At 37.4% G+C, this 22,958-nt stretch overlaps 1 protein-coding gene and 1 pseudogene across 13 annotated transcripts in view; both read left to right on the top strand.

Moving 5' to 3' along the window:
- CHD9 (chromodomain helicase DNA binding protein 9) overlaps window positions 1-22,958 on the top strand; it is a 267,637-nt gene that overhangs the window by 233,812 nt on the left and 10,867 nt on the right. For 5 of the 13 annotated variants that reach the window (XR_001106735.2, XR_001106734.2, XM_012447958.2 and 2 more), the window contains exons 29-35: window positions 2,804-3,006; window positions 8,874-9,779; window positions 11,059-11,222; window positions 12,602-12,874; window positions 13,608-13,776; window positions 19,169-19,308; window positions 19,622-19,843. Coding sequence is in view for 11 of the 13 variants with exons in the window: in XM_012447958.2 (XP_012303381.2) it covers window positions 2,804-3,006; window positions 8,874-9,779; window positions 11,059-11,222; window positions 12,602-12,874; window positions 13,608-13,776; window positions 19,169-19,308; window positions 19,622-19,843 (2,077 nt within the window). In the remaining 2 variants the exon portion in view is untranslated. The remainder of the gene's footprint in view (window positions 1-2,803; window positions 3,007-8,873; window positions 9,780-11,058; window positions 11,223-12,601; window positions 12,875-13,607; window positions 13,777-19,168; window positions 19,309-19,621; window positions 19,844-22,958) is intronic. The other 8 variants (XM_064383065.1, XM_012447959.2, XM_064383068.1 and 5 more) reach the window with 3 other exon arrangements.
- On the top strand, window positions 3,019-8,963 carry LOC105714079 (pachytene checkpoint protein 2 homolog; annotated as a pseudogene).

A 22,958-nucleotide genomic window follows, 5' to 3' on the forward strand; every position in this document is an offset into this window, starting at 1 on the left:
AAACATAAAAATGTATGGAAAGCATACATTCCTTTATTCAGAAGACAAACCCTTGGAACTACTGAAGTGAAAGGGAACAAATCGCAAGCAACCTTGTTAAAAAGACAGGCAAACTTCTCTCATTCCACAAGCTTTAACTTCTTAAAAGGAATAGAGTATATGGGAAGGAATAGCTGTATTTGGCATAACCTGACCTCCTTGTTACCTGGGTCCTCGGATGTTCTCTGGAAGATATATGGTTCTTTTGTTGTTTCATTTGCAGCACATTGATCGTACTTAAAATTTAGTCTGACAATTAAGATTTTAGCTATCTTAGTCATAATTTTCAAATACTACTACCTCTGTAAATACACTGTTCTTGTTATTTATTGTTGCATAACAAACTACCCCAAAATACAATGCTTTAAAACAGCATTAATTTTTTATTTCTCCCGATTCTGTGAGTTGACCCAGGTGCTTCTTATGCTTTGTATGCTATTGGCTATGTTTCTGAGATACCTAGAAGAGCCACAGTAGCCTCACTTATATGGCTGACAGTTGGTGCTAGCTGCCAGCTGGGAGCTCAGATCCCAGGAGGGACCATTCCAAGTAGAAAGGCAGAAGAAGCTGCAGATTTCTTATGACCCAGTCTTAGTAGTAACAAAATGTCATTTTTGCCACCCTCTGTTGGTCAGAAAAAGCCACAGGGCCTGTCGAGATTTAGGGGAAAGGGAAATACCACTTAATGAGAAGAATGACAAACCATTTGTGACCATCTTTTCCCCTCCGTCTGTTGATTCTGGATTAATCTTCCTAAAATATTACTTTTATCATGACGTTGAAGGGCTCCTTATTTAGTATAGATAAAAAGTGTTAGGTTCTTAAGCCTAAGTTTGAAGGTCTCTTCATTTTAGGTTTTAGCATGCATTTCTAATTTTATCCGCTTCTTTTCCCTCAACCAGAGTGCCCTTATTCTTGACTTCATACCCTAGCATATATTGTCTCTATCACCTGGAACACCCTTGCTACCTGTTTATTTCACACATAGCCCATCCTTCAGAGCTCAGCATATGGCCCATTTCCTCTATTAATTTTTTTTTTTTCTTGAGATGGAGTCTCCCTCTATCACCCAGGCTGGAGTGCAGTGGTGCGAGCTTGGCTCACTGCAACCTCTACCTCCGGGGTTCAAGCAATTCTTCTGCCTCAGCCTCCTCAGTAGCTGGGACTACAGGTGTGCATTCACCATGCCTCGCTAATTTTTGTGTATTTAGTAACAGAGTTTCACCATGTTGGCCAGGCTTGTCTTGAACTTCTGACCTCAAGTGGTCTGTCTGCCTTAGCCTTCCAAAGTGCTGGGATTACAGGCATGAGTCACTGCACCTGGCCTCTTCTATTAATTTTTTTTAACCAGTCTGGCTCACAGTATTCTCTCTATTATCTGTACTCACGTAGCAACTCATCTAAGTAAACTACTCATTTGTCACAATAAGATATTGTAATGACATTCATCTTTTCCTTTCTATGTCTTTCTAAATTGTATATTCTTTGAGGGTGGGCACTCTGTCATATTTTTTGTGTCCTGGGTAGTCTTTCAATTAATCGTTTTTCCTATTTGTATTCTTATCACCCAGATTTAATGTCTTGACTGGTTCCCAATTTACACAACAATCCTGTGAGTTAAGCAAGGAAAAGATTCTACACATGCACTGAGGTTTGCAAATCTATGGTGCATTATGGTAATATTACAATCTCAAAGTATCAGGAGCTTTCAACTGAAAGAGTTTACTTTTACCCAGGCATTTAGAGCATTTCATAATCTGACCCAAACCCTATCTGGCTTTGTCCCCAAAATAAGCCATATCCTTGTCAATCTGGAATCCTCATCCTTCCCCTACAATATGGAGCACTTCCTTTTTGCTTACTCTGTGCTTTCTTCCTAGCTTTCCCTAACCTTAGCTTTGTCCAATCTGAAATGCTACTTACTCTGTGATACATTTCTTGATTGTCAAGTCTGAACTGATCCTTCTGTCTTCCGTGCTCTCCTAAAACTTTTGGTTTATTTAACTCACACAAATATAAGATACTACCTGATACTATAAATGTGTTTGAAAATATTTCATCTTTTTCCTGAAGAGCAGGATCATCTTACATGATTTTGTATCCTGTGCTTATTTTCTCACATAGTAAAAGTACAAAACACCATTATTGTCTGAAGGAATAGTGTAAATTTTAAAAAGTATGTTTGGGGACACACATCATCAGAACCCCCTGAAGCTGTGTCACAGGCACATGTCCATTAACTATTAAAAGTAAATTTTTTGCCGGGCTCGGTGGCTCACGCCTATAATCCCAGCACTTTGAAAGGCCAAGGCAGGTGGATCACGAGGTCAAGAGATTCAGACCATCCTGGTCAACATGGTGAAACCTCATCTCTACTAAAAATACAAAAAAAAAAAAAAATTAGCTGGTCATGATGGTGTATGCCTGTAATCCCAGCTACTCAGGAGGCTGAGGCAGGAGAATTGCCCGAACCCAGGAGGTGGAGGTTGAGGTGAGCCGAGATCGTGCCATTGCACTCCAGCCTGGGTAACAAGAGCGAAACTCCGTCTCAAAAAAAAAAAAAAAAAAGTAAACATTTTTTAAAAAGTATGGTCGGATAGATGAGTTAACTAGCATTTAAAAATGTTTTCTAAGGCAGCAAACTTGTATTTAACTCTATAATGTTGGGTACTTGAAATGTTTTAAGTTTGTATTATAGTCATTATATTTAGTAATATTAATTTTAGTGACAGTGTGGTTTTTTCTTTAATCTGACTCAAAATAGATGGACAAGAAGAGAAGAAGCTGACTTTTATAGGGTTGTATCTACATTTGGAGTCGTTTTTGACCCTGACAGAGGCCAATTTGATTGGACAAAATTTAGAGCTATGGCTAGGCTACATAAGAAAACTGATGATAGTTTGGAGAAATATTTGTACGCATTCATGTCCATGTGTCGGAGGGTTTGTCGTCTTCCTTCCAAAGAAGGTATGTATAAAATTTCTGTTTTTCCTTGTTTCAGTCAAAGAAGCAAAAATCACTAAAACTCAGAAATTTCCAGTTTTGTCTCTTTCGTGTGAAATTTCAATACTATCTAATTCAACTTGTCAGTAATTTTTTAGAATTGTAAATAAACTATGCCTGAAGATCCCCTATTCTTTAATCCTTCTATTAAAGTGAGATCTAAAGAGAATAAAGGTATACACTGAGTTTTAAGAAAATAACTAGAGTTTAGTGATAGATGTATGAGTAGGAGGTGGTGGAAGATAAAGGATTGCTTTTGTTAAACAGAACTAACCTGTATTTTCAGTCCACCTTGTAGGAATTGTGCTAAAGGGATTATTTTTACCTGAATAGTTTTGCAAGGAATGAAGCCCCAACTCATAAGACATTTTGAAGAATTTTCTAGAAAAGATCTCCCAGGGCCATATTCACAAAAGACAACTAAACAGAGGTGTTGATGCAACTTAACTAAGGCATTGTTCTGGGATGCATTTCATTATCTTCAAAGCCCAGAGAAATACCCCATCCTATCAGCAGTTCCTCTCAGTAATGCTATGTCATAAGCAGTTGTCTCCATTCTTTGTTGTATATGATTTCTGACTGCTAAACCCAATGGCCTGCTATTCTTGTTTTATAGTAAAAAGATTTCCTTACTTGTTTTAATTTTATTTCCTAACAGATTTTTTGTTAGTTCACTGTAAATAGAGTAGCCAATCACTTGATTACCAAGTAATTCAGAGTAGGTTTCCATCTGCTTTCAGGTCTACTGGAAAACCATAAATGAGTCTAAAATGACAGATAAAGCAAAATATTGTGTCATTTATAGTTGCCAAGAGGCCCTCATTTTTAAAATTTTCTTCATTCCCATCAATAATATAGTGATGAATATATTCATCACTTTTGATTCTAGTTTTCAAAGCGAAAAGACTAATTACTAAATGATCATTTAAAATGTAGGACTTCCTCAGAAATGTGAGTAAGGATATTTGAGGCAGGGGCACGAGGTGGTGGTGACCAGGCTCAGGCCAGGACCCTGCTGCTTCCAGTGGAACCATGGGGAAGGCCGTGGGCAACTTGAAGCAAGCACTGCCCTGCATGACCAAGTCATGGACAGTCCACATGGAGTGCATTAGCACAGAGGCAACATTGCAAAAAAAAAAAAAAAAAAAAAAAAGACTTAAAGCTGAGTGTTAGAAAGATACTCACCAGGCTGGGCACAATGGCTCATGCCTGTAATCCCAGCACTTTGGGAGGCCAAGGTAGGAGGAGTTCACTTGAACCCAGGAGTTAAGTAAGACTAGCCTGGGCAACATAGGGAGATCCCATCTCCAAAAAAAAAAAAAAAAAAATAGCTGTGTGTGGTGATGCATGGCTGTGGTCCCAGCTATTTGAGAGGGTAAGGCAGGAGGATCACTTGGACCCAGGAAGTCGAGGCTGCAGTGACCCATGATCATGCCACTGTACTTCATCTTGAGCAACAGAGCAAGACCCTGTCCCTAAAATAAATAAACAGAAAGCTACTCACCAAACGTAATACTGTGTTTGGTGATTATACATGGATTGAGTTTGATGAACCATTTCTGACCAGGAATATGCTGGTCTCTATTGTTGACACAGAATTAAAGGTTAAAGACTCATAGCTCATTGATATGAGTGCGTGCACTGTTGCACTTCACATCTTCCAGCAGAGTGAAGATGGCCCTAGCAGTGAAAAGTTGGTGGAAGAGACAGAAGATAAAATTGTGGCAAATCACTGGGTTCTGCCTGCAGCCAAATTCCATGGGCTTTGGAACAGCCTAGTGTCTGATGTGGAAGTCAAATCACACCTTGATTATGTGATTACAACATTACCATTTTCAGACAAGAATGTCAACAGCAGCCTCAGCACCTGGAACCAGGTGGTGCTGCTACATGGTCCTCCAAGAACTGGAAAAATATTCCTATGTAAAGCATTAGCCCAGAAATCGACAATTAAACTTTCAAGCAGGTATTGGTATGGCCAATTAATTGAAATAAATAGCCATAGGCTCTTTTCTAAGTGGTTTTCTGAAAGTGAAAAGCTGGTAATGAAGACATTCCAGAAGATTCAGGATTTGATTGATTATAAAGATGCTCTGGCATTTTCACTGATTGATGAGATGGAAAGTCTCACAGCCACCCATAATGAAAGCCTTCAGGTGCCATTGGCATGGTCAATGCTGTCTTGACCCAAATTAATCAGATTAAAAGGCATTTTTAATGTAGTGATTCTGACTACTTGCAACATCATTGCGAAGATTGACATGGCCTTTATGGACAGGTCTGATATCAAGCAGTATATCGGTCTGCCCTCTGTAGCAGCCATCTTCAAAATTTACCTTTCTTTGGAAGAACTGGTCAAGTGCCAAGTCATACCCTCCTCAGCAGCTATTAACCCTTCAAAAGCTGAAGATGATTGGCTTCATTGAAAACAATGTGTCAAAATTGAGCTTCCTTTTGAGTGACATTTCAAAGAAGATTGAGGGCCTCCATGGCCAGTTCCTGAGAAAACTCCTTTTTCTGGCTCATACACTGTACATCCAGGCTACACGAGGCCTTCTCTCTGGCCGTGGACAAGCAGTTTGAAGAGAGAAAGAAACTTTCAGCTTACATTTGATCCTGGGCTTCACATTCCATAGCTTTCTAGTGGAGAGCACACAACTAGTAAGTAACATCACTTTGCCTCACAACACCCCCCACTCTGGAAATCCCCTCTATAAAAATTTGCTTAGATCTGTCTACAAGCCAGAAAGCTACAACACCAACCTTTGTTACAAGTATTATATTTACATTAATTTAAAATGCATATTAGAAGATAAATAGCTTGTCCTTTTCACTGTTTTTAAAAGATAATTCAAATTGTTGGTCTCTTTGTTAAGAATTGTCTAATTGTGTTTATTTCCATCCTGCTTCCAATTGATGGACACAATATGCTACACAAGTTTGGTTTTTTTAAAAAAGGAAGATTAACATAGGTATTATAGAAGCAGGAGAACTGTATCCCAGTAAATATGCATGTAATCGTAGCATTCAAAAATGTGCATATCACTCTAGCTAGAAAGTGGCAATGGCTTTATGATGTCAACTTGTTTAATGCAAAAATGGCTTAGAGACTTTTTAACGGATAAGAAAAACCTATTTCTATGTTAATAGAATTGAGAGAAAATTCTAGGTAAGTGTTCTTTCATAATAATCAAACATAGTCCCATTTGTAGGAAGAGTACAGATCCATGTTCAAAAGATATATGCTGGATGTCCTTCATAAACCAGTGCAGCACACATGCATTGCTTGGATATTTCTTCCCATTTTTTTGTTTGTTCAATAACATTATTCACATCTCAGGCCAGGCACAGTGGCTCACGCCTATAATCCCAACATTTTGGGAGGCTGAGGCAGGTGGGGCAACATGGTGAAACCCTGTCTATACAAAAAATGTAAAAATTAGCCAGGCATGGTGGCAGGCGCCTGTAATCCCAGCTACTTGAGAAGAGGCTGAGGCCCAAGAATCTCTCGAGCCCAGGAGGCAGAGGTTGCAGTGAGCTGAGATCACTGCTATTGCACTCCAACGTGAGCACAGAGCAAGACTCCATCTCAAAAAAGGAAAAAGAGACAAAACATGATTCACATCTCAAATGACGATTCACATTAATAAAGTGTAAAATAAATGGGTCAATAATTGGTGTATTTTAAAGAATATTATGTTTTGCTTTTATGTCACGTTAAAATAAGTTTCAATTGCTTCTCTTAGTATTTTGGCTAAGATCAAGTATAAAATAAATTGTATATTAATACTTTGTTTAAAAAAATGTGAGTGAGGTTGAGGTTCTACGTAACTCAGACCGTTTCCCAGATTTCCTCAGTTACAGTGCCCTTAATGTCTCAGGAATCTTTTTCACAACACTCAAGGACAAAAGAATTACCTAACCATTCTGTCTAATGAATAATTAGGTCTAACAACTCAATAAGTATTTATGTCCTCACAATCTAGTAGTTGTTTAAAAACATAATAACATACTGAAAGAAAATATTTCTATTTCTTTCTTAAGTAGCCACAATTACTAATCAGATGTGTGCACTGGTTGGGCACTGTATAACTTTTCAAATCTTAGAAGTAGACTGTACTTCCCACCTTGTTTCCTGCTCCATATTGATTTTTGCATGGTCCTTGATTTTTTTTCAACTTTTTTATTTTGAACTACTTTTAAAATTATGGAAGATTGCAAAAAATGTACAAGGAGTTTCCATCTATCTTCTCACCCTTCCTCTCTTAATGTTAACATTTTACCAGAGTAATTATAATTATCAAAACGAGAAATTAACATTATTGTAATACTATTAACTAAATAACCTATTTTAATTTTACCAGTTTTTTAACTAATGTCCTTTTTTGTTCTAAGATCCTACAATGTATTTGGTTTTTCCTTCTCCTTAGCTTTCTGCAGTCTGCAACAGGTTCTCCTTACCTTTAATGACTTTGAAACCTGTTGATCAGTTATATAGCCATGTATCCCTCAATTTGAGCTTGTCTTATGTTTTTACATGACTAGATTGAGGTCATGAATTTTTGGCAAGAGTGCCACAGAAATGATGTGTTCTCAGGATGTAATATCAAGGGTTTGGTGATGGCAGTATGTCTTATTACTGATGATGTTGACTTTAATTGTGTGGTTAAGGTAGTTTATGCTGCATTTGGCCAGTGTGAAATTACTATAATTAACAAATATCTTAAGCTTCACAAATCTTGTTTCTTCTCAGACTTTCACCCATTGATTTTTAGTATCTGCCAATACTAAATCTTGTCTACAGCAGTTTTTTCTGTGGAATTCTGCACACGAGAGAGAAGAAGAAGGTTTTCCACTTTCTCTCGTCTGTTTAATCAGTTATTTATTCATATCAGTATGGATTCATGGATACTTATTCTATAGGTTATAATCCAATATTGTCTTTATTTGTTGCTCAGATTATTCCATATTTGGTGTTAGGAGCTGCTTATGTTGGTCCCTGCATTATTTCAGCAAGCCCATACTTGTTGAACACTTCCCAAGTGTCAGTAACCCACTTTTGCAAAGGCATAACCTTATCAAAGGGGATGTAGCATGAGCTTATGTTGAAACTAACCTATCTCAAGCTAGTAATTTGTGCAGTTTGAAAGATGTGCCTGTGTTTCCCTAGAAACTTGAGAAAGCCCTTGTTGCCTTTGTGAGTTGACTGCAATGTCCTGTTACCTTTTGCAGTTTGTGATATGCCGGCTTACATTTGTTTATGGAGTATCACTCAACACAAGCTTGTCCAACCCGTGGCCCAGGATGGCTGTGAATGCAGCCCAACACAAATTTGTAAACTTTCTTAAAAACATTATGAGGTTTTTTTCCAGTTTTTTTTTAGCTCATCAGCTATTGTTAGTGTTAGTGTGTTTTATGTGTGGCCCAGTGCAGTTATTCTTACATTGCAGCCCAGGGAAGCCAAAAGAACCCTGAACAGTTCTAACTTATAAGTGAGTTTGAGCAATTGTTTGTGTCTTTAAGACAAATGTTATTAAATGCATAGCTCATGGGGAATTTCTTAAAATTCCCAGTTATAATAATATACTTCCAAAATCATCTTATGTTTTTTTACATTAACATCCAGTGTTTTATGTTACATAAGTTTTAGTACTTATTTGTAAAACTTAAATTTCTCCTCACTGAAAAGAAATTCTGGAAACTATACAGTGATAGTGCATGGAGGCACATTTTAGAAATAGTATTGTTATTAGTATATAAAATTTATTTATAATCATTTATTTATAAAGGATTTTTGAGATTAATATTCTTGTCCTTGTTTCAATATGTAGAATTGGTGGATCCAAATATTTTTATCCAGCCCATCACAGAAGAACGTGCTTCTAGGACTTTGTATCGCATTGAACTTCTAAGAAAAGTACGGGAACAGGCCCTTCGACATCCACAGTTGTTTGAACGCTTGAAGCTTTGCCACCCAAATCCAGACTTACCAGTCTGGTGGGAATGTGGCCCTCATGACAGGGATTTGCTTATTGGTGCTGCCAAACACGGGGTGAGCCGAACAGACTATCACATTCTTCGTGATCCTGAACTCTCATTTATGGCAGCTCAGAGGAACTACAGTCAAAGTAAGATGGCTCATTCAAAGACTTCCACCCCACTTTTACAGCAATATCAAGTAGCACTTTCTGCTTCTCCTCTTACCTCTCTACCTAGGCTCCTAGATGCTAAAGGTATTATTCTAGAGGAGATGAAAGTTAAAAGTGAAAATCTTAAAGAGGAGCCTCAGTCTTCTGAAGAAGAATCTATGTCTTCTGTGGAAACCAGGACACTAATAAAATCTGAGCCTGTAAGTCCAAAGAATGGTGTTTTACCACAGGCTACTGGAGACCAGAAATCTGGTGGAAAAACTGAAACAGACAGACGCATGGTTGCAGCCAGAACGGAACCCCTAACTCCAAACCCACCTTCTAAGAAACAGAGAGGCCACAAAAGAGGATCAGAATCTAGTTCTGATTCTGACTCAGATTCTGAGAGATCATCCTGTTCTTCCAGATCATCTTCTTCCTCATCATCCTCCTCTTCTTGTTCCCACTCTCGATCAGGCTCTAGTTCTTCTTCTTCTTCATCTTGTTCTTCAGCATCTTCTTCATCCTCCTCCTCCTCTTCCTCATCCTCTTCCTCTTCATCTTCATCAGAAGAAAGCGACAGTGATGAAGAGGAAACCCAAAAACGAGGTATTATGCATAAAATAGTTTTACATTTTTAAGATAACTTTTCAAGTGAAAATGAAAAGAACTTGATTCAGGTAATTTAAGAATGTTTAAAATTGTTTGCTTAAGGTTTTGTTTTTTTTGAACGGGGTCTCACTGTGTCACCCAGACTGGAGTACAGTGGCATGATCTCAGCTCACTGCAACCTCCGCCTCCTGGGTTCAAGCAATTCTACTGCCTCAGCCTCCCGAGTAGCTGGGATTACAGGCACCCACCACCATGCCCAGCTAATTTTTGTATTTTTGTAGAGATGTTTCACCATGTTGGCCAGGCTGGTCTTGAACTCCTTACCTCAGGTGATCTGCCCGCCTTGGCCTCCCCAAGTGCTGGGATTACAGGTGTGAGCCACCGTGCCCAGCCTGTTTATTTCAGTTTTATATATACAGATTTTCTTAGGAGAGCACTGTTGAGAAGAAAACTAGAGTTACTGATACAAATCCCCTATTCAGTATTCAAGGCATTACAAAGTAGATTCATCAGGCAGTTGAATTGGAAATTTTACACAACAGTTTTATTTCATTGTGATTGTCTTAAATTGAATATTATATTTTTCCCAGGAACAAGTTGATTAGTGAAAAAATAAAAGATAATATTATATAGCAGTCACCAGGAGTCTTAAACAGACCAATAGGAGTATCATAGGCCATTTGTCAGCCATGACAAATGCTTATCAGTAGAAGAGTGTTTGGTGATTCCTTTCTGCAGAAGCCCTTGCAGCAGTTCAACAGTTCAGATGCAAGAAAATGAATCCAGTTAACATGAGCAGGAGCTAGGATCTCTTATAACAACTCCACAGGCTTAACTTTCAGAATTGCCACAAGGAACATGCTCAGTTCTAAGAGTTACAAGAGTCACCTCATCAAGAGAATTATGGTACCCTCATCAGGTGTATTTCTAGTTCTGCAGTCCAGATGAAGTCTACCAATCAGGATTCATTTTTTAAATAATGGGTAATGAAGTGGGGTGTGGTGCATACCTGTAATCCCAGCTACTTGCGAGGCTGAGGCAGAAGTACTGCTTGAGCCCAGGAGTTCTGTCCAGGCTGTGCAACACAGCAAGACCCTGTCTCTTAATAATAATGATAGGTACTTTGTTATATTCTAGGTGATTTTTTCCCTTTTTTATCATTTGTTTTTACTTCTAATATTTTCTTTCTCAGCTGTTTCTGAATAATTATATAAGATCTTTATATATAAAACTATTTTATGCAGTCTTTTTAAAAAATGATTATAATTATTCTTAGCAGAAAGTACCACTCACTTGAAAGCCTATGATGAAGAAAGTGTCGCGTCACTGAGCACTACCCAGGATGAGACTCAGGATAGTTTTCAGATGAACAATGGGACACCAGAGTCTGCTTATATCTTACAAGGTGGATATATGCTGGCGGCCTCATATTGGCCAAAGGTAAAGAAATAATTTCTTAATGGGATAGGTCATGTTTTAGTATTTTCCTATATTGTTTCAATGATAGATAATCTTACTGTGAGGAAAATAGGTCAGCATAAAATGTAGGATGACATTTTGGTGTTAGCTTCAAAAGTATAAATTACTACTATCAGGCAAATAGTTCTGCTTTAATGTGTATGCTTCTCAACATAACTTTAGAATGTTTAGAGTAAAAGATAATGAATCCTTACTTTCAAGTTAACCTTAAAGTACATCTTTATGACATAGGTGCTTTTAATTAAATCTCCTTGAAGAAATTTACAGCCAGTTGTGACCTAGAAAGAAAAGTTTATTTAGATACATGTCCATTCAGTGAAGGAAGAATATAAGTAGAAGATTAGATTATTACAATTTTTCTCCCATTTTTTTTTTTTTTTAGTCTTGCTCTGTCACCCAAGCTAAAGTACAGTATCACAATCTTGGCTTACTGCAACCTCTACCTCCCAGGTTCATGCAAATCTCCTGCCTCGGCCTCTCAAGTAACTGGGATTACAGGCACCCACCACCATGCCCAGCTAATTTTTGTATTTTTAGTAGAGACAGGGTTTCACCATGTCAGCCAGGCTGGTCTCGAACTCCTGACCTCAAGTGATCCACCCACCCCAGCCTCCCAAACTGCTGGGATTACGGGTGTAAGCCACCTCGCCCGACCAGTTTTTCTTCTATTATGTGACTAGACTAGTGCAGCAATACTTACCTTTGAGAATAAGATTGGGAAGTGGAAGAATGGAGGGTTTTCTCATCTAATACACCTAAGCTGTTTGAACTTTTTATTAGGAATCTGTATTACTCTTTAATTATAAAAACAAAATAATATAAAACTATCTTTATGGTACAATTTTTTGTCTGTTTTTTTTTGAGACGTGGTCTCACTGTATCACCCAGGCTAGAGTACAGTGGCACAATCATAGCTCACTGCAGCCTCAACCTCCTAGGTTCAAGCCATCCTCCCACCTCAGTCAGCCGAATAGGTGGGACTTACAGGCATGGCATGTACCACTGTGACCAGCTAATTTTTTAATTTTTTGCAGAGACAGGGTTTTGCTATGTTGCCCAGGCTGGTCTCAAACTCCTGGCTTCAAGCAATCCTCCCACCTTGGCCCCGCAAAGTGCGGGGATTATAGGTGTGAACCACCACACCATTTTTGAACTTCACCAAAGGGAATCTTTACTCAAATAACTTGTTACAGAATTGTAATATATGTGAGAATATGTATGCATAGCACATACACATATATTGAACCATGGTTAAATCCATAAAGACTATTTAGCTATTTGATCTCCAAAGGTCTGAACTAATTATTAAAATTATACTTTGACGTTGCATGCTTTTCTAGGATCGTGTGATGATCAATCGGTTGGACAGTATTTGTCAAACAGTTCTGAAAGGAAAGTGGCCTTCAGCTAGAAGAAGTTACGATGCTAATACAGTGGCTTCTTTCTATACCACAAAACTGCTGGACAGCCCTGGAGCACCTACAGAATACAGCGAGCCAAGTGTACCCACTCCCCCAGGTGTTGGTGTTAAAGAAGAACATGATCAGTCAACACAGATGTCAAAGGTGAAGAAGCATGTACGAGAAAAGGAGTTTACAGTGAAAATCAAAGACGTATGTGTATTTTTATTGCCCTAGGGCCTGGTTGTGATTGCGGTGTGCAGCATGCTTTTCCTGCAAATGGCTGCCTGCTCTTACTCTTCCTTCCTTCACATACCTACCTGTTTCTTGGTATTTGGATTGTTTTCTTTCTGATATCCAGGTTATTAAGCTTGAATATTCTACTAGAGTGATCATCATTAAATATGTTTCTCTCCTTATGCTTCTGAAAATAGTTCTAATCAAGATGCTTTCTTAAACAGTGTGACAATTTCTAACTGTTTTGATTCTTTTATATAATATTTGAATGGTATGTCAGTGCACTTTCTGTCTTAAACATTTAGCATGCCCTGTTATCAGTAATGTTTCATTTTTTAATGATTTTTGAAGCTTAATTGATTAGTGTCTAAAACATAGGTAATGTCCTCCAAAATGTCATATGAACAATGTACATAGAGATATATAAAGGTGAAAATGTTACAATGTACTAGTCATGTATAAAACCTTGTTTTGCTCAGAAAAATGTGTAGAGTACTTGTACTTTTTTCATTCAAGATAGAAAATTTGATGGCATTATAGAAATTGATTTAAAATGTTTTTATTTGATTGATGTATGAATGAGAAATTTATTTCTTTGATGTTTCATGATTTTTACTTCATTTTTTTCTCAGTAAAAAGTTTCTCTTAATATCCTGCAATAAGATTTTTTTTAATAGTTTCTGTCTTAATAATGGTATTTGTTTAACAGGAAGGTGGTCTGAAGTTGACATTTCAGAAGCAAGGGCTTGCTCAGAAGAGATCATTTGATGGTGAAGATGGTGCTCTGGGGCAGCAGCAATACCTCACTCGGCTTCGAGAGCTTCAAAGTGCATCAGAGACCAGCCTTGTCAATTTCCCAAAATCCATACCAGTATCAGGTGAATATGCAAGTAATAATTGTCTTATTATTAATATTTTCTTTAATTTTCAAATCTTCTTTTATAGATATGTGAAATAAAAATTTCTTTTTCTTTTGTTGGAACCTCTTAAGCCTGTAAAGTAATTGATATAATTTTAAATTTTAGTAAATATTTTTTGGAACTTTTAACATGACATTTTGAAGCATAAAGGGCAGTTTTCATTTTGGGGCCTTGAGTAGTTGGGTGGAAACATCATTTTGTCAAGTTGCTTCATACAGGTAAAAGTTCAAAGTGCATTTCAGTATCACAAATTAATGGTGATTGGTAGAAAAAGTTGTAAAGAGAAATCTTAAAAAGACTAGAGATTGTACAGTCCAGGCATCTGTAGGATACAGGAGTTATTTATGACTAATCCCTAAAAGATAATCATTCATCCTCATGGAATACTTACAGAAACAAGGTCCCTTAAATAGCACTTTTTGTTATTGGGCAGCTCAAATTGTCAGAAAATTCTTCTATTTGGAAGTAAATTTTGCCTGCTATAGGATCTCCTCCATTATCGAAGTTCTGTCTAAAAGGCAATGCAAAATTAACTTACTCCTGTGTCTACATGGTAAATCTTAGCATTTTGAAAGCAATTATGAGATCTCCCCTCCAAACTATCTGTATTTCTTCTAATCTTTTGGCAATATGAATCAATAGATATTTATTAAATACCAAATTGGTGCCATGTGCTGTGTACTCTGTAGGCACTGAAGAATACATTAGACACTGGTTTTTGTTTTTGTTTATATTTTGTTTCTGTAGAGACAGGGTCTCATTATGTTGCCTAGGCTGATCCTAAGCTCCTGACCACAAACGATACTCCCACCTTGGCCTCCCAAAGCTCTGAGATTACAGGCATGAGCCACCATGCCCAGTCTGTTTTTGTTTTATCTTGGTACTTTAATTTATCTACGTTCCTCTAAAAATATGATGTCAAGAATTCAGAATGAAAATTTTTTTTAAAAATGGAGAATGATACTCAAGATCATCTGAATCTTAATGTGTGGACCACAACATACCTAAAGTGCTAGTTGTCAATTCAAGCAGATGACTTTGAATTTCCTTTATACCTTCCTTGTGCATAAAGCTAAAGACTGTACTTCAGTATTCTACTAAGTCTAGTTGCCTAGCAATACCTGAAAACTTTTGAAAACTCCTACTATGCATGTGCACAGTGTGAAATTACTACAATTTGAAGAAATAACACTGTATTATAAGTGTTGTCTTGAATTGATCACAGTTTTCAAATGCTGCTATTACCACTTCTTAAATTATTAGTTAATTTAGCTTCATCAGCATCACTTTGGTCTCTTGTGGATTCATTAACCATTCAGTGTAAGTTTCCAATTACTAGACCTTTAGACATGTATGAATTGCAATTCAAATATGAATCAGCCATGCTTCTGTTACTGAAGAATAAATCCTCCAAATTATGCTTTACAATTACAATTGCCCAAATTATGCCTTACAATTAACAATTTTGTTATTAAGGAGCCCTTTTTTTTTCAGCAGAAAATAGAAACAAATGGGAAAGATAAACTGTGGGCTCTTTTGCCCAACCTAAGTGGAGCTTAATAATACCACTACTCTTACTATTTAAAACTCCACTATAAAGTCAGATGGATATTTCTACTATCTGAACATTTTATTGCTATTGCAGCTAAAGATTGTACAGCCTCTGCCTATAAATAATTCTTTGGTAAATAATACAGTTTTTAATAAACTATTATTTACAGGCACACACCTGTAATCCCAGCATTTTGGGTGGCCAAGGTGGGTAGATCACCTTGAGGTCGGGAGTTCAAGACCAGCCTGACTAACATGGTGAAACCCCATCATCTCTACTAATTATTAAAAAAAATTAGCCAAGCATGGTGGCACATAGCAGTAATCTCAGCTACTCAGGAAGCTGAGGGAGAAGAATCACTTGAATCTAGGAGGCGGAGGTTGCAGTTAGCCAAGATCGGGCCATTGCACTCCAGCCTGGGCAACAAGAGCAAAACTCTGTCTCAAAAAATAATAATAATAATATCAATAGTAATTGTGCCAAACACGGTGGCTCACACCTATAATCCCAGCACTTGAGGAGGCTGAGGCAGGAGGATTGCTTGAGTCGAGGAGTTCAAGACCAATCCTGGCATCATAGCAAGACCCATCTCTTAAAAAAAATTTTTTAGAAAGGCCAGGCGTGGTGGCTCATGCCTGTAATCCTAGCACTTTGGGAGGCTGAGGTGGGTGGATCACCTGAGGTCAGGAGTTCAAGAAATTTGCTGGGTATGATGGTGTGCACCTGTAGTCCCAGCAACTTGGGAAGCTGCAGTGAAAGGATCGCTTGATCCCAGGAAGATTACTTGAGCCATGGTTGTACCACTGCATTCCTAGGTGACAGAGCAAGACCCTGTCTCAAAAAGAAAAAAAAAAAAACAAAAGTAATTGTAACACAACTTTTGCAGCTATACAAAATATTTAAAATCTCAAGTATTCACACTAGAGTTATTATCTAAGCATTTTATCTCATCCATCTTAATAATTGCAAATATGAAATCTGGATCTTTCTTCCTACGTGACTTTTGGGAAATCTGTTAACATTTTTGAGCCTTACTTTTCTTGTTTGTGAAATGAAGAGTATGGGGATGCCAGAGGTGACATTGTTAGATGGATTAAAAAAAAGTGTATATAAAGTGGCCAATAAAGAGCTTGGCATACAATGGGATGCCAAACAGATGTTAAAATTAGGTACTCATAGATTTTAGAATTAGATGTTTAACAGATGCTATTATTATAAATTCTTCATTATCCAAAGGCTGTGCCTTTTGTATTCTTCTGTAATTACCCCCTAGAAAGCTTTGAGTAAAGATACCAGATGTAATGTAATTTAATTAATGAAGGACAGTAAAATAGCATAGATAATAAAAAGAGGACAAAACTGAAGAGCTCATTCCAGAAACTACCTGGAATAGTGAATAGAGGATGGCAGAGCCAAGCAACCTGAGGTTGAATTCTGTTATTTACTGGCTGTTGTGACATTGAGCAAGTGGCTTAATTTTTCCATCTCATTTATAAAATGAGCTTAATAATGCCTCTATGTTTCTGTTTTGCTTTTGATGATTTGAGGTAGCATTTGTAAAGTTTAGTCCAGTATCTGGCACTTAGTAGGCATTCAATACAAATAAGCTATTTTTTAAATATTGTTAATTATATCTAAAATAAAGACAACACAGAGACAGGGTCTCACTATGTTGCCTAGGCTGGTCCTAAACTCCTGACCTCAAAGTTAAATCTTACATTTGGATTCTAGCATAAATGAATTGCTATTGTTTATTAAAATCAGCAGAAATAAGTCAGGGTAGTATATAATTAAAATGAAGAGTTAGTCAAATAGAATATGTAAATGTTCACTTTGGTCAAAACCAGATGTTATTTCATAGGTACTTATATTCATTACATCTTTTTTTATATATAGCACAAGGATAGCACTAAAGGTAAAGTAAAAGAAATGTAGGACACTATCTCTTCCTTTTAGTTGCTTGGTAGACAGACCTGCACATTAAAATATTAGATAATAGATTCAATATTTTGCTACACAGAACATTATAGTTAATAAATGTTGGAAAAGAGGAAAGTCGTTGCTGTCTGGAAACTTAGCCAGAGTCCTGTGGAAGACATGGGATTCAACAGGATTTGATAAGAGAGGACAACTAAATAATTGTCTTCTAGAAAATAGGGTTCATAGAACAGGTGGAAGAAGGGCAGGGAATAGCATGAAACAGACGCTAGATTCAGAAAAATGCTATGATTTTGTGATAGGACTGACCTTGCTAGTGTGTAAATTCTTACTGGGACAGATGTATAGATCAAATCTTGCTTAGGAAAGGTGACTCTAAGTTATAGAAAGCATCAAAAACAGATCTCGGGCGGGGATCAGAGGTTGGGAATCATGTTGATACAAGGCAGTTCATTTATATTAGAATAGGAAGCCATGAGAAGTTCTTATGAAACAGAATGATAGTTACCGTATGAAGTAAGTACCTTGTTGAAACTGAGATGGGAGGAAGGTTGTGACTTCTGCGAGGTTACACAGCTCGCCAGAGGGCAACACCTTATTCAGGAATACACAGGGCTTGCTCAATAAATTATCCTTGAATTACTGAAAATGCATTTTTCATTATAAACATGTAAACTTTTTTAAATAAGCATCTCACCTTTAATAATATGTCCCTTTAGTAAGAGGATTCAATTCAATTCAAGATTATGTACTCTTTAAGGAAAAGTGTTTTATTCATCTTTGAACCATCATACTGCCTAGTACATAGCTACTTAATAAAATATCTATTAGAAAAAATGATGAATGCACGGAATTGTTTTATTCATACCCCTTACAAACATTTTTATTGAGTGCCTACTGAAATGAGAGAGGTCAATTTAATTTGGTAACTAAAGTTGCTGGTATCTTAAAGAAAATATCTTAAGTAGGTTTGAGCAGAAATGGACTATGGGAAATTGAGAAACTAGTTACTCATGAAAAAAAGCACAAAAGATCAATCTTTTAAAAGTTTCGAAGTTATAAAAAGGACAAAAGTGTTTTTTTGTTTGTTTGTTTTTTTGAGATGAGATGGAGTCTCATTCTGTCGCCCAGACTGAAGTGCAGTGGCCTGATCTCGACTTAAAACAACCTCTGTCTCCCGGGTTCAAGCAATTCTTGTGCCTCAGCCTCCCAAGTAAAAGAAATTTAGAAATTAGCTGGGTGTGGGTATTACAGGCACCCACCATCACGCCCAGCTAATTTTTGTATTTTTAGTAGAGACAGGGTTTTGCCATGTTGGCCAGGCTGTTCTCAAACTCTTGACCTCAGGTGATCCGTCCACCTCGGCCTTCCAAAGTGCTGGGATTACAGGCGTGAGCCACAGTGCCCAGCCAAAAGATTAACATTTGTTTGTTTGAGTTAGGCCTATTTTTAAGTTTAGAAAAATCTAATATGGAAAAAGATATTTGGCACAAAAAAAGCAGAGATAAATGATTTTTTTTTTAAAAAAAAAAGCTCTTTGAAAGTATAGGAACTAATGGGTTCAAAGAAAGGGGAAAGGTATATCTTAGGAAAAACTCACGCTTCTTTTTCTAAGGAAGGAAGAGAAGATGTGTGAATATCGGGGGAAAAATATAGAAGACAGGTCAAAAATTGAAAGAGGCCTAGGTTGTAATTCAGGTTTTTAAATGAGAGATGGGGATGATATGTTTGGCCAAAAGTTTCTGCATTAAAGATGTATAAAATAAGAACTAATACTTCCATATATTTAGGAAAGGGATTACTTTCAATTTGTTTAAGAACTAAATTTGTATCACCATTTTGCATTTTTAATTCTATTAGGTACTTCCATTCAACCAACTCTTGGTGCCAATGGTGTGTTATTAGACAACCAGCCTATAGTCAAAAAAAGGCGAGGAAGGAGGAAGAATGTAGAAGGTGTTGACATCCTCTTCTTTAACAGAAATAAACCACCTAATCATGTAAGTAAAGCAGTACTTAAAAACTACTGATCCTTGAGTCCAAAATTCAATCCTAGTAAATATACATATTGTTGTTTTGTGAATGTTTTATAGACTATTAATAAGGAAATTAAAAGTATGCCATATAGTTTTAGATGATATCTTAGTAGAATCTTAACACTGTCCAAGAGTGATAAAAATTTTAAGTTTAAAAGATTTAGCAGAATTTTTAGCAACAACTTATTTTTTCCTCTTCAAAAAGAATTGCTTTGTTGAACCAATATTAGAATGATGAAGCATGGAAATAAAGATTCCACTTGGTATTCTTTTACAGGTTACTTTAGGCTTAACCTCCTCACAGATTTCCACAGGGATAAATCCAGCACTATCCTATACTCAGCCTCAAGGAATTCCTGATAAAGAAAGTCCAGTTCCAGTTATTAATCTTAAAGATGGAACCAGACTTGCAGGAGATGATGCACCGAAGAGAAAGGATTTGGAAAAATGGCTTAAGGAGCACCCAGGTTATGTGGAAGATTTGGGAGCTTTTATTCCTGTAGGTGATACCTTAAAAATCTTGTTATATTTTATTTCTATGAATTATCAGACCTATCATAATGAAGCTTAAATTCTCATCCACTTATGCCAAATACGTGCTCTACCTAAGATCTAGGAAAATTAGCAGGAGAAAATTATTACCATCTTTCCGTGATACAATACAATGTTATTTTCCATTTTTCCATTCTGCATTCAGCAAGTATTTCATAATAAAAATCATTTCTGATATAGAGTGCTATGTTACACCCAGTGAAGTTTGGTAAGGTATAAAACTTCCAATCGTGGCCAGGCGTGGTGGCTCACGCCTGTAATTCCAGCACTTTGGGAGGCCAAGGCGGGAGGATCTCCCGAGGTCAGGAGTTCAAGACCAGCCTGGCCAATATGGTGAAACCTCGTCTTTACTTAAAAAAAAAGAAATAAGGCCGGGCGCGGTGGCTCAAGCCTGTAATCCCAGCACTTTGGGAGGCCGAGGCGGGTGGATCACGAGGTCAAGAGATCGAGACCATCCTGGTCAACATGGTGAAACCCCGTCTTTACTAAAAAATACAAAAAATTAGCTGGGCATGGTGGCGCATGCCTGTAATCCCAGCTACTCAGGAGGCTGAGGCAGGAGAATTGCCTGAACCCAGGAGGCGGAGGTTGCGGTAAGCTGCTATCGCGCCATTGCACTCCAGCCTGGGTAACAAGAGCGAAACTCCATCTCAAAAAAAAAAAAAAAAAGAAATTAAAAAAAAAAACTTCCAGTCACTTCTCATGCAATTTTTTTTTTGATTTTTTTTGGTTTTTGAGACAGAGTCTCACTCTTTTGCCAGGCTGGAGTACAGTGGTGTAATCTCGGATCAGTGCAACCTCTGCCTCCCGGTTTCAAGCAATTCTCCTGCCTCAGCCTCCCCAGTAGCTGGGACTACAGGTGCATGCCACCACGCCTGGCTAATTTTAGTATTTTTAGTAGAGGGTTTCACCATGTTGGCCAGGATAGTCTCTATCTCTTGACTTTGTCATCCGCCCGCCTCAGCCTCCCAAAGTGCTAGGATTACAGGCATGAGCCACCGCACTCGGCAAAGCAGTTTGTTTTAAAATAATAATGATTATAATAAACATGTATTGAAACTTAAATATGTGCCTGCAGTTATGCTGACATACTTATGTACCCAACATGCATTACTTCATTTAACACAATACCTTTATTAGGACGCATTGTTACAATTGTTTTTTGTTTTTTTGAGACAAAGTTTCACTTACAGTCTCGGCTCACTTCAACCTCTGCCTCCCGGGTTCAAGTGATTCTCCCACCTCAGTCTCCTAAGTAGCTGGGACTACAGGTGCACACCACCATGCCCAGCTAATTTTTGTATTTTAAGTAGAGACAGGGTTTCACCATGTTGGCCAGGCTGGTCTTGAACTCCTGGCCTCAAGCAATCTGCCTGCAGAGTGCTAGGATTACAGGCATGAGCCACCACACCTGGCCTATAATTGTTTTATAAATGAAATTAAAACACTAATTTCATTTAAGTAAATAGTCCAAGACCACATAGCAAATAAACTTTAAATCCAGAGTCCAAACTACTCCTCTTAAGCTCTTCTTCAAACTATGAGTATAGCTTCTGTGTCTCTCCAGATGCACAATGAGTTTATATTAATCAAAGATGAGGCTGGGCACAGTGGCTCATGCCCATAATCCCAGCACTTTGGGAGGCCAAAGTGGGCAGATCATTTGGGTTCAGGAGTTCAAGTTCAGGTGGCCCGAGGCCACCACATCCAGCTAATTTTTTCAATTTTTATTTTAAAGACACAGGGTCTCAGTGTCTTGCTCAGGCAGGTCTCAAACTCCTGGCTCAAGCAATCCTCCTGCCTCGGCCTCCAAAAGTGTTGAGATTACAGGTGTGAGCCACCACACCTGGCTGAATATTCCAATTCTAAAAATAATGAGAATCCTGAGTCTAAATACTGTAACTTCTTAACATGTTGAAGATAACATTCGTTTATTCAGTTAACAAATTTTTAGTGAGTGATTACTATGTGCTACTTATTATTTTAAGAGATTGAGGATACAACAGTAAACAATATAAAGTTTTTGCCCTTATACCTTTACTCTAGACTCTGAAGGATTCTCATACCTTTCTCTTATCTCTGCAAAAGGGTCTATATTAACTTTTTTAATTTGTGTATCCATTCATTATTTTACCTGCAAATAAATATTTTATCATGTTTTATATTACTTTATTGTAAAGATCTTAAAAACATGTTTTTAAGGGCAACATTTGTTCCTCTAAAGAATATAAGATGTAATTTGTCTGCTTTCCCAAGGAAAAGCATTTTCCTATGTAAAAATCATTTTCCATTAATGACTTCTTGGATCTCACACTCTTGTAGTATTTCTGTAGCTAAATAATTATAACATGGTGGAGAGTATACTGTAATAAAGGTATGTATAAAGTCTTATGGAAATGATGTAAGAAAAATTAACTGAGAATAACTTTAAAATTAAAAATAATTTTTATTTTTACAAAACAAAAATCAAAAAAGTTAACTCTGCCTAGGCAGTGTAAAGTTTCTCAGGAAAGATAAAGAAGATAGAGCTAACATTCATCTGAGGGATAAAAAAAGAGTTGGTGTTGACCTGGTTAACAAAAGAAGAGGATGTCCTAGGCAACATAGAGTTATTAAGAAAATGGCCAGGTGCAGTGGCTCACGCTTGTAATCCTAGCATTTTGGGAGGCTGAGGCAGGCAGACACTTGAAGTCAGGAGTTCGAGACCAACCTGGCCAACATGGTGAAACCTAAAAATATAAAATTAGCTGAGTGTGGTGTCGGGTGCTTGTAGTCCCAGCTACTCAGAAGGCTGAGGCAGGAGAATTGCTTGAACCCAGGAGGCAAAGTACCATGAGCCAAGATCACGCCACTGCCTTCCAGACTGGACGACAGAGCAAGACTCCATCTAAAAAAAAAAGGAAAAGATATGACTGTAAGGCATATTTATAAAACAATGACTAGTCTAATATTCCAGAGTATGTGGAGGAGTGAATGGGGTAATAGTAAGTAAACACTGAACAGAAGAGATAAATTTAATAGGTTCAGGCCTTGATGGGACTGGTATGCTAAGCTGAAGAGTT

The sequence above is a fragment of the Aotus nancymaae genome, unplaced genomic scaffold, assembly GCF_030222135.1.
Source record: "Aotus nancymaae isolate 86718 unplaced genomic scaffold, 86718_ANA_hifiasm-v0.15.2.pri h1tg000030l, whole genome shotgun sequence".
NCBI classification, from domain to species: Eukaryota; Metazoa; Chordata; class Mammalia; order Primates; family Aotidae; genus Aotus; species Aotus nancymaae.